The following is a 12,112-nucleotide window of genomic DNA, read 5'->3' as shown; positions in this document are numbered from 1 at the left end:
GAGTACCAACGAGAAGGAGATAGCACGCTTCAAAGACTGCGTGGTTATCCAGTCACAGAGCATGACCCAAATGCACCCTCTTATATTTGCTGGTCCTAGAGATGGATTGTGTAAGTGCTCTATGAGCAAGGATGTGTTCATCTTCCAATATGCTCAGTTGTTCGATGACTGCAAGCAGGTGTTTAACTGGACTGTCGCAGACTCACCTAACTCGGTATACGCCTTTCTGCTACAAGTCTTTCTCACGCTCAAGGTGGCCCTAGATACGAGGTTGCTACCTACTCACATGACAGAATGGAGATACATCCTTATCGGCAAAGGAGCTGTGATGATCGACATTGTCCCTTATCTGAGCAGGAACTTCAACAAGCCATCGTCCTCGATGTTCAGTGACCAATGTAAGAACTTGACCAGTCTCTGTGCTACTATGGTGGCAAAGCACTTACCCGACTCGAACCTGTGCAAATGGCTTTGTAATCTCAGTACCGGCACGTCTACCTCGCAGGTACTGACCGACTCGATCGAGTGGTTGAGACAATTCAATAACGGAGAAAGGACAAGTCCACACCTCTTAACTCTACTCGGTAGATACTTCACGTTCAGAGATTACACATCCGAAATACCAGACTGGCTAACATACTTGGGTGAGAAAGAAGACGCTCGTAATAGAAGCTGCGGCAAACTGCTGGTATACGGAGAACCTCAGCCTTACAGAGGCAACCAGACAGCAGAAGGCCCAGGCGACACTAAGCTGAGTACACTGGTTAGGAACATAGTGCTAAGGATGAGGGTGAAGATATTCGGCTCATCTAGACTCGAAGTGACGACATTAGATTGTACGCAGGGTTTGACAAAGGTGACTCTGAACGTCTCGGCCCTCTCTGGGATTGCCAGGATAGATCAACTGGACCGGTCAACAGAGTTACTGACTGACAACGGTAGCTGTTTCACACACGACTTAGTGTCCCAGATCGAGTCCAAATGGGCCCCAGTCATATTGTTCACAAAGTGTAAGCGACAGGGACCCGTGCAGGAGTTCACGCTCAACTATTACAAGATGACAATACTCATGGTTCTAATGAGCCTGGAGGGGTCTGCTGTGTTATCTCTCAGAGAGCTGTTCAATGGCGTGACGACATTCAGCGTGACCGAGTACTAAATTACGTAAAGTACTAGATAGCCTTAACTGCTGTCGACTGTGTCACGGAGGCATCTGTGTCGTTGTTCTGCCAAGGGTGATTGAGCTCCCTGGCCCACATTACACTATGCGCGGCTTGATCAATTACGGGGCTTACTGCAGCATCAACAGCGTTGTCCAAGTGCTGTGTTGGACACGTGAGCTGCGGGACCTCATTCGACTGGTCGATGATCAAGATCCCCGGTCTCCTAATACGGTGGCAGTGAGGCTGAAGTGTCTCATCTACGATATGACCAAAGGCAACATGTCCCCGTGTGATCCGAGCTCACTAGTGTACGCAATGACATTGTACAGAGGAGCCCCCTTCGATGTTCAGGAGGACTCAGACGTGGTCTTCAAGTGCATCATCAACGCTCTAGCAGACGACTGTGGGATATCTAAGAGGATAGGTTCTTTGTGGGACATTGAGAATGAGGACCGTGTGCGCTGCCTCCGTTGTAACACAGTCCAGTCCACACTCAATAAGTCCAACACGATCACAGTGTTGATAGGCGATAATCTCCCCACAGAGCTGCAGGACTATATCAAATTGTACACTGACAACACGTTCACCACCTGTGACTACCGTTGTACACAATGCCACACAGGAACTCAGATTGAAATCACCAGCAAGGTAGTGACATTGCCGCAGGTTGTGTGTATGAGGATCGAACGTGTTAGGAACATTGGCAGAGATACCACTGATATAGTCAAGACAGGCACAAGGTTTGCTTTCCCTGAGACACTGGACCTGAAATATATCATGAAAGAACCTGAAGCTCCGGTAGCTACTGTATACACGCTGTACGCTGTTGTAGCCCACCGTGGTACTCACTACTGTGGACATTACACAGCTTATGTGCGAGACGACAACGACATTTGGTATCTCGCAGACGACTCTCATGTCAGAGTGTGCTCTTGGGAAGATGTCAAGTCAACTTACGAAGCTGGATCTATGCTATACGATGGCGTAGCCTATATGCTCATGTACCATAAACAGCTACCCCACTGTGTGACATGAAGGATCTGTACATATGTAATATTATATATCAGTATGTACATTGTATTTCCTTGTTGTATCAACTAATAAAGGTGCGATGCAAGTACAATTATAAGCGTCCAGTGTTATATTATAGAAGGGCTATAATTACATGCATGCAGGTGAGGACAGATGCAAAGACAACACACAAACAGATCCTGATGCATGTACAGTGTTTAGCGCACGTTTATTATCTCATACAAGGATGGGTATACATTTCGGTATAGGGCAGTCACACAGGTTAAAACATTTCCATATCAAAGTAAAGACATTGGTATCATTTCATCACAAGATACCTATCCAGGGTATTGACAACAACCTTGGGTTCCTCCGCTTTATACCTCAAGGTTGAATGCGTAGCTGACAGCACTGCTGAAGACGTACACGGTTCGTCTAACTGTGAGACAGAGACACTGTTAGCCAGCCCCTCTAAATATCGTATAACGTAAGCATTTTTCGGCCCACGTACAGGCTGCTTCTTTATTAGATGGGAAGACATAACTGTTATCACATAGAAACAAAATATTCAGTTTCACCAGAGTACGTTGCAGATGCGCTACACCTTGCCCTTGCAGGGTTTTTCTCCAGTCGAGCATTGAAGTCCAATTCGGAATCGTTCTCGGACTGAGACCCCGTGTTCGCTTCTGACTGGCACTCTGACTTGGCAGCGGATGTAGGCTCAGAAGGATGGGTATGGTGATACTCTCCGCGGTCCTCCTGATCCGAACACTGGCGTTGAGTGGTGTCCGCTAGCCGGGCAGCTTGATCAGTGACACTGGCTGCCTTCCCCTCATCTACATGTAATCTGTGTTCTTTGTCTCGTGACACACCAGACCTCCGATGTGAACCTGTAACACCTGGGAGGTTGACAAGTTGCTGGGGGTTTGAAACGTCCTGCTGAACTAGGGACCTCTCGGCTCCTGGGTTGTCAAGGTTCTCCCGGGGCCTATTGACCAATGGGCTTTTTTGGATCTTCTTAGGTGTGCGCACGTCCTCCTGCTCTGAGTCTGTATCGATAACTGGAGAGCGAGTGCGTTTTGACTTGGAACAAGGTACCCTTTTTATACTTTGCTGAGCGGGTCCCTCCCGTTGGTAGTCGTCCTCATCTTCTTCAGGATCGGACAGATTGTTTTTGTATCGTTGTGAATCTCGATTGTGGGTTTGTATCTTGGTCTTTGCAGTTTCACACCTTGTGTTAGGTGTGCACACGTCCTCCTGCTCTGAGTCTGTATCGATAACTGGAGAGCGAGTGCTTTTTGACTTGGACCAAGGTACCCTTTTTATACTTTGCTGAGCGGGTCCCTCCCGTTGGTAGTCGTCCTCATCTTCTTCAGGATCGGACAGATTGTTTTTGTATCGTTGTGCATCTCGATTGTGGGTTGGTATCTTGGTCTTTGCAGTTTCACACCTTGTGTTAGACTTGTCCAGTCTCTTTTTAGCACACACTTTATCTTTCCTTCCTACGAACTTGAGAACCGGCTCTTTACACCCCTTGTCCCTCCTGCTCCTTTTAGATTCTCTCTTGTGATGCAAGCGCTTGGGTTTTGTGAGTTTGACACGCTTGCAATCTGGCCTTATAGAATCCTCCGAGTCAGATAGCAGGGTGCGTTTATATATGCTCCTTTCCTCTCTCAACCCACTACAGCTAGTCGTAGAGGTATGGGCATCCTGTTCGGACTCTGATTGTGACCAGCTGTTATGCCAATGTCCCCACTTAGCATTCTTGGTTTTAGACTTAGCCAATTTTACCCTCCTTTTCACCTGAGCACAGAATGCATCATCCTCCTCTTCCTCTTCACTGCTATGTTCGTTGCCAGTAGATCGGTCATTTATGAATGAGTCACTGTAATCATATTCGTCAAAGGCCTCGCTGTTGTCATAGCCCATTGTAGCCTCCAAGTCGTCACCGGGGATGTTACTCTCATCTACATTACAATCTTCCTCTTCGCTGGTGGCTTCCTCTGCTTGGCTCAGCCAAGGGTGGTCATCATCACCACTGCACCTGGGGGACAGGTTGTGAACTTGTGAGTCGTAGTATTTTTTGAAACCCTGCCCCCATGATAACTTTCTGCCCACTGACTTATTTGACTTATAAGCCGATCGATCCCGATTTACCGGTTTGGTCATCTGCAAAGGTCTTTGCTTCTTAGCACGTTTGCCAATGTGGGTGCTACCGGAATCTCGTTTCGCTCTCTCGGCTCCATGCTTCATTGATCTGGACAGGTTTGCAACAGGCTGAGCTGAATCACCCCTGGGTTGATACAGGGTACCCTGGAAGGATACTGATATCTTGCGTCTCCAATTGTTGGTGGACATACACTCTAAGCTATCAATCAGGGCTTTGCTGAGTCTGTCCTGCAAGCCGTGGCTCTGAAGTGTATTTACAATGGTTTGGTTTTTGCTGACCCAATCTGCGAGGATGTCCCTGTGTCTTTTGTCCAAAAGGGTGTTATCCAATCCGAGGAGAGTACAAACAGCGTCTCTCCTGAGACTTTCATCTTTCAACCAAGGTTCACTCAGCAGCAGAGTGGGAAGGTTCTTGATCCACGTCGAAATGGGAATTGTTTCAGGTGTGACTATAGAGTAACAAGTGTCAGACTTCTCACTGTCACCAGTCCCAGTTTCCTCTTTGCTGTGCTTGTCAACATGAGCCGGATTCTTAGAGGACATATCAGGGTCTTGCGCTTGGGTAGAGTGTGGTGAGGATGATTCGCTATCTGGATCGCACCTCTCTCTCTCTCCCTCTCCTACCTTCAGGTATTTCTTTAATTTGTTGTGATAGGTGCGGAGTTTTAAAAATAGCACCTTGGCAGTGGTATACATCTTTACCAAATCCTTGTCCTTCACCTTGCTTGTATCGTGTTTGATCAGAGAGTGCCAGGTCCTTTGGGCTTTGGCTACGTTGTCAGGTGTGTGGGGTTTAAACAGCTCTTCACGAGCTGAAGCCATTTCAGGAGTTTCATCATCGCTACCATACTTCCGTCGCATGTATCTGCACGTAATTTGAGCCAACTCTAACCAGTCCTTGCTCATCTGCTGCTCCACCATACCGGCACGCTTCTTTTTTACTGCTGTGTGAATGATCTTGTCAGAGGAGTACATGTTCCAGAACATTACGTAGTCTTTCACCTTCTGAAGTGGGCAGTGTAGTAGCTCTGCCACAGCAAACGCATTGGGGATCTTACAGTCCATATACACAATGGCCAGTTCTACCACTTCCACCATGATAGGGTCACTAATCATACTCTCCACATGCTTTGGTATGTAATTGCACCAGCTGGTTGGATTCACACGCTTGATGAACGCTGCCAATGCGGGATTGTGTATCTCCTGATACATTTCGGCCCCAGTGATAAACGTGTCTCTCTCAAGCTCCTGTAGTGTGTCATTCCAATTGCTCACCAGCTCACCGTTGCCCTTGACGCATGATTGCTTCACGGCCCTGCAAAACCTCACAGTAGTAGACACGTACAATTCAGTAGCCAGAGCCTGGCTCTTTCTCAGTACGACAACAGGTACCAGGTTCACCCGCTTGCCATCCAGGAACTTGCTGCTCCTTCTAAAGTAGACAGTACGAGGGCCATGGGTCTCATAATGGAAGTGATTTAGGTCACATATCACTTCATTTTCCGTGAAACAATCAACTCTTGTCTCCTTCTTTTTCTTCAACATGTCAGCCGAAGCAGTGCCTAGTACGCAGCACATGGGGGCTATCTCTTCCATGTGAGAGACTAGAACCTGGGCGGACATTGTGTTGTCCTCCGTGCGTAACAACTGGATAGGCTGAATCTGTTGAAAGGAAGGGGTGAGTGCTGTAGAGTGAGTGGGCACCTCCAGGGTCAAGTCCCAAAATTCGAACATGCTACCAGTGACAGTTTTCAGCAAGTCGAGACTCTCGGGTCCGGGGACAAATAGTACCTCTTGGACGAAGTATGACCTCCCCTTGCCTTTCCCATTTTTGGGGATGCCAACGGTGTAGGTTCCAATCATGGACCTGTTGCTGTCGCAGTAGACAAAGTTGTGTTTTTCAGAGTACTGTGTGACCACTGGAATCACCTTCTTACCCTTGGGACTTATCAGTTCTTTAGTCGGTATAAAGAAGTTTGTGTAGTTGCCGTGTGCCAGTAGCACGTGCTTGACACCAGCCTTGTCTACAGCTGACATAGACTCAAAGCCTGTACCACTTTCAATGTCCACTAGGTCCATCAGCGCAAGCAATAACAAACGCGATGGTTGTTGTTCCTGTATAGTGTTAGAGTCCTTGATTACCATATCCCTGATAATCTTGTAGATTGTTTTTGGTTTGTACCTTTTCTCTCTCTCCGAAAGCGCCTGTTGCTTAGACATCATCAGGTGGACCACTTTATCAAACAGTCCTTGTGTACTTTTACAAGTGAAGACATCTTTGTAATCCGATTTGTAATACCAAGGAGGGTGGTCTGCCACAATATATCTTGTGGTTAAACCTGCCATGGTCGCTATGTTCAGTATCTATCTATGTCTATCACCTCTTATAGACGGTTGTTGTGTTTCCTTCATATGAACCAGCCGTTAAATAACAGGTGGCCCACTGTAGTCTAGTGGGTAGAATGGGAGCCTGTTAGACCTCTCTCAAGCTCTCTAGAAAGTGGAGATGCCTTATGTAGGGGGGTTTACATACAGTCTGTAGTGACATCACCTGCAATCAGAGTAACTCAACACTGGTTGGTTATTGGACCATGACTGATACACCACACAAAGACTCTGTTATATGAGCATGACTGTATTACCCCTGCTACAGCTGAGCTATCTAAGCATGGCTCATGTTTCCAAACCTGGTTCAAATGTCCATCTGAGAAAGATTACATCTATCCAAAAACACCTCATGTGCCCAACGGGGCCATGGCTCATGTTTCCAAACCTGGTTCAAATGTCCATCTGAGAACGATTACATCTATCCAACCACACCTCATGTGTCAAATGCGGCCTATACTTCCCTCCCACCCTTTATGTTTCTCTTTCAGTTCCCTCTCTCTCTCTCTCAAATGCGGGCTATTATTCCCTCCCACCCTCTCTCTCTCTCTCAGTTGTTTCTCTCTCTCTCAAATGCGGGCTATTATTCCCTCCCACCCTCTCTCTCTCTCTCAGTTGTTTCTCTCTCTCTCAAATGCGGGCTATTATTCCCTCCCACCCTCTCTCTCTCTCTCAGTTGTTTCTCTCTCTCTCAAATGCGGGCTATTATTCCCTCCCACCCTCTCTCTCTCTCAGTTGCTTCTCTCTCTCAAATTTGGGCTATTCTTCCCTCCCACCCTTTCTCTTTCACACACACGGGAGATGTTCACCCATGCCCAGTCACTGACAGACTGAGCGCATTTCGATTCGGAGACTATGCACTGGGCGGAGCTACCCTCATGTATCCAATGGGAGCTCTGTTGTCTAACATTGACTGGCTCAAATTTACTCCCTCCCACCCTCTCTCTCTCTCTCTCTCTCTCTCTCTCTCTCTCTCTCTCTCTCTCTCTCTCTCTCTCTCTCTCTCTCTCTCTCTCTCTCTCTCTCTCTCTCTCTCTCTCTCTCTCAGTTGTTTCTCTCTCTCAAATGCGGGCTATTATTCCCTCCCACCCTCTCTCTCTCTCTCTCAGTTGCTTCTCTCTCTCAAATTTGGGCTATTCTTCCCTCCCACCCTTTCTCTTTCACACACACGGGAGATGATCACCCATGCCCAGTCACTGACAGACTGAGCGCATTTCGATTCGGAGACTATGCACTGGGCGGAGCTACCCTCATGTATCCAATGGGAGCTCTGTTGTCTAACATTGACTGGCTCAAATTTGGGCTATTCTTCCCTCCCACCCAACTCTCTCGCTCTCATACATGAGCTTGCTCTCACTCTCTCTATTCTGAAGAGTAGGCAGCAGCTACAACATTGACATTCTCAGTGGACCGAGTTCTCTCTCTCTCTCTCTCTCTCTCTCTCTCTCTCTCTCTCTCTCTCTCTCTCTCTCTCTCCTCTCTCTCTCTCTCTCTCTCTCTCTCTCTCTCTCTCTCTCTCTCTCTCTCTCTCTCTCTCTCTCTCTCTCTCTCTCTCTCTCTCTCTCTCTCTCTCTCTCTCTCTCTCTCTCTCTCTCTCTCTCTCTCTCTCTCTCTCCCAGCTCTGGGGTATTCTTCCAAGCAAGCCTGTCTACCCATAGTGAACTCTTTTCATAACATACTCTGTGTAAGCTATTCTATAATTATTGTATAATGCCATTCCAGCTAGAATGTAGTTTGTCTTCACATGAATAAACCAAATGAATGATCAACCAGGGAGATGTGTCTTGTGCCTTTATTCAATATATTTGTGAAACATTACTGTATAACATAGTCCACCTGTACATATCACACAATTGCTGTTAACCTATACACATGTCGAACCATAGTAAAAGTTATACCAATCCTTTAAAGACATATGGTTATTCAACATAAACTTCAACTGGGTTCTCCTGATCAACACCTCGGTGCTTAACTGTGTGACAGTAGCAATGCTGTCAATGTCTTCTTCCTCACACCCCTCCGAAAGCCTCAGGCCCTGGATGAGTTTTGTGTATATGTCCCAGAGTGTTGTTCCATAGAGTATGGTGATTGAGAGATGTCCAGTGATTTCACCTATGTTATCAGAGGGGCTCTGGATCAAGACTTTGACGTGAGGCCTATTTCCGTCTACAATGGCAATGTTGTCCGCGTACTCACTCATGGTCTGGTACAGTGCGGTGACGTATTTCATCACAGCATATGGGATGACAATGCCCTCACCATACATGTGTCTAGGAGGGAAAGATGTACAGTCGAGGTCTTGGAAGGCTCGCGGGCTTGCCATTGCCATCTCCTGAGTGACTCTGTGGAGAATCCCAAGGTCGTCAAGGCAGGCAGATCGCAAAAGAGCTAGGACATTTCTGAGAGCATCATAGTCCTTGTCAGTGCTGAGGTGATGAGAAGGTATGCAGACGTAACTGTCTGCACACTGGGGAAAAGAAAAGGATGATATTCCACTGGGTCCCATGATAACCCTGGCAAGACCTATTGTTGAGCACAGGCCGCATGTGAATTGAAACTCCCCTCGGGCAGAAGCAACTAGAATGTCTAAAGCTCCTTTTGCGCTGTCCGATGCCCAGAGACTGTTTGACATCATGAAGGCTAAGACATTGATGAGAGCCTGCCTGTTGTCGTCATCATACACAGATAGGGTTCGACTGAAAGGAACTGTGTCTGTGCCAGCTATCTTGATACAGGAGCCACCGTTAATGTCAACGTTCCACTGGGATGAAAGTTTAGATGGATCGTTAGTCAGGACCCTTGTCTTGTTGTCATTGAGGACAGTGAACTTGGCTGGTATTTTGTCGAAGGTGCCTTGCTTGTATGCGGTAACTGTCATGTTGTCAATGATGAACAGAGTGCTGCAGTCGCCAAAGGGTATGAGCCCTTGCAAGTCAATCTTGAACATGGTAGGCTGATGTGCTTCACTGACCTTGTTCATTGTGTGGGTGAACACATACTCCTTCTGACTGAAAGACATCTTTATCCGTGCTTGGGATGCTAAAGGTAAACTATCACCGGTCCGTACTCGATGCATGTATAAGAAATGGTATATACGGTAATTTTTGTCTCAGTCTACGTTCAGGCAAATGTTGAATAGTGTCACCGTTGAGGAGAGCGATGAGCAATGCCAGGCCGGGTAAGGATCACGAGAGCCACCGTTTTTCATTGACACACCGTCCTATCCGTCTCTTCTTGTCTTCGCCGTAGACACGCTGGATAAGCCTGTGAGCGGGGATATTGTTGGTGAACAGGTCCTTGTAGAAGTTTTTACAACCCGTGCAATGATACGTAACCACCCTGCTGCAGTCAGAGAGAGGACGTCTCCTCTTTCCGAGCTTAGCCCGGACAGGGGCGATCCACTTTTTCTCCCTAAATGTCTCGATCCAGGTTCTCATGACTTTTGTGTCGGCACAACAGTACGGCATGATGCAAAGAACAGATTCTGGGTACATAACGAGCCCAGAGCTGAAAGCGTCAGGGGTCTGTATCTGCAACATGAGTACAGTCTGATACAGAAGGCCTGCCAGGTCGACTAGAGTCCTCTCGCACAGCTCGCTTCTCACTATGGAAATCCTACCGGTAGTAGAGTATGTGATCCCAGCGTCTCGCAACATGACAATCGGCAACGAAAGCAAGATGGATGCGGCAGAACAAGAGTCGTTGTCGACAAGGGACAGTATGCCTTCCGATATGGCTTCCGTGAGCCTTTTCCCAAGTGAGGCACTTAGGTTCCTGTAGACGTCACTGGGCTGTAGGGACATGTCCTTGGTGATTACATTGCTGCAGACCTCGAGTTTCTCACCGGGCAGACGCGCCACCGTTTCCCTGTTTATCCTTAGGTGCTCCAACTCACTAGTACCGCAGACGGGTATCATGTGTTCGGGGCAGTTGTTCATTACCGAGTTGAAAGCCATGGTTGCCCTCTTCAACCTCTGTCTGACTGAGGTGATTGAGGTGAGCAAGTGCTCTTTGCAATCGCCCAGGCTGTGGGAGCCAAGGGCAGAACTGTACATGTAGCGGGGTAAGCAGTAGTCTATAATGCAGTGAGCTAAAAGCTTTCCAGATCGGTTCACCAAGGTACAGTCTGCATAGTGAGCTATCAGCACCCTGGAGTTGGCGAAACATTTGTTAAAAGGCTGGTAGGGGTGTGAAATGATCTCTGTGTAAGACGAGGAATCGATTTGGGTTAGGGGGACCTGGTTGCGATGATCCTCCGTGTTGCCATCTCTAACGTGAGTGGACCCGTGTTCATTATCACCGTCAGACACCTTGCTTGTGTCAGAACGCTTGGCCTCGCACCTGAGCGATCCACCGAACATGGCCGTGATACACCCTGTGTTAGCCTGGAGGTTCAAGGGGTATCTGTAGAAGGCTGCTTCGCAAGGGTTACACTTGTGATACTCGGGGCATTCGACTGGCTTGACAGAGAGTCCTGTAATGTGCTGTAGCCACGTCTTCACCGTTTCTAGGTAGGTCGTTTTAACACTGGAATTGGCTACCTTCAAGCGGTCCAGCGTTTGTTGACTAAAGTGCTTGTTCTTTGCTGATTTTATGAGACTGCTCCAAGGAAAGAACCCGGCTGCCATCTTGGACGAGATGAGTTGCGATGCTTTGCACGCTAACAGGTCTCTGAGGATGGCTTCCTTGCGCGAGAACATGTGGTTCATGCAGTATTTCCAGTCCTTGTACAGTGTTCTCACTGTGATGGTGTCGCTCGACGCAGACCCATAGCCCTGTACGGGGACCAGTGTCGTAGAGACAGCAGAGAACCCAGAGTCCAGCTTCAAGGTTATAACATCGTCCACTCTGTAAGAGGTGAGGAAGGAGCTAGCTCGATGTAAGTCTAACCACTGCCCGTCATCGTCCAGGATCGGTTCCCTCTCCAGGTATAAGATTACATCTCCAGCCTTGAGCTGGTGCCAGGGAGAGGTTGAAAAGCAGGATACCATGTCAGTCTCCAGTTTGACGCAGTCTCCCCTCATCACGCAGGATATGAAGGTGTCCGTCACGGCAGAATCACAAGGGGAGCGCATACTTTTGAAGGCCGACAGCCCCCTGACCTTTACGGAGATCGAAGACAGATCACCCTTGTCGTCCAGGTTGTGACTGAGAGCCACGTAGGTCTTCTTAGCTACGTGACAGTAGACCGAGCAACTGTTTTCATACTCCAACTTGACTCTCCTGTCTTTAACGAAGGGCCCTGTGACGTCCGCAACTTCTTCGGACCCAGGGACTCCTGCCACAAAGACGGGATATCCTTCCTTGGTGAATGTTCCTTTCGGGTCTCTGACTACCTTTCTGTGTGTGTTACCTCTGCCTATCACGTACATCCTCCCGAGAGT

General features: G+C 48.0%; 1 protein-coding gene across 1 annotated transcript; it reads left to right on the top strand.

Annotated features, from left to right (window-relative positions):
- Positions 1-1,265: 1,265 nt before the first annotated feature.
- On the top strand, positions 1,266-2,198 carry LOC145861460 (ubl carboxyl-terminal hydrolase 18-like). The gene has a single exon (XM_082964374.1). The coding sequence runs from the start codon at positions 1,266-1,268 to the stop codon at positions 2,196-2,198; it is 933 nt and encodes a 310-aa protein (XP_082820500.1).
- Positions 2,199-12,112: the final 9,914 nt, after the last annotated feature.

This window comes from Salmo salar, chromosome 17 (genome assembly GCF_965601325.2).
Source record: "Salmo salar chromosome 17, fSalSal1, whole genome shotgun sequence".
Lineage (NCBI taxonomy): Eukaryota > Metazoa > Chordata > Actinopteri > Salmoniformes > Salmonidae > Salmo > Salmo salar.
The sequence above is the reverse complement of the archived record's forward strand: the minus strand, read 5'-3'. Positions and strand labels throughout refer to the sequence as shown.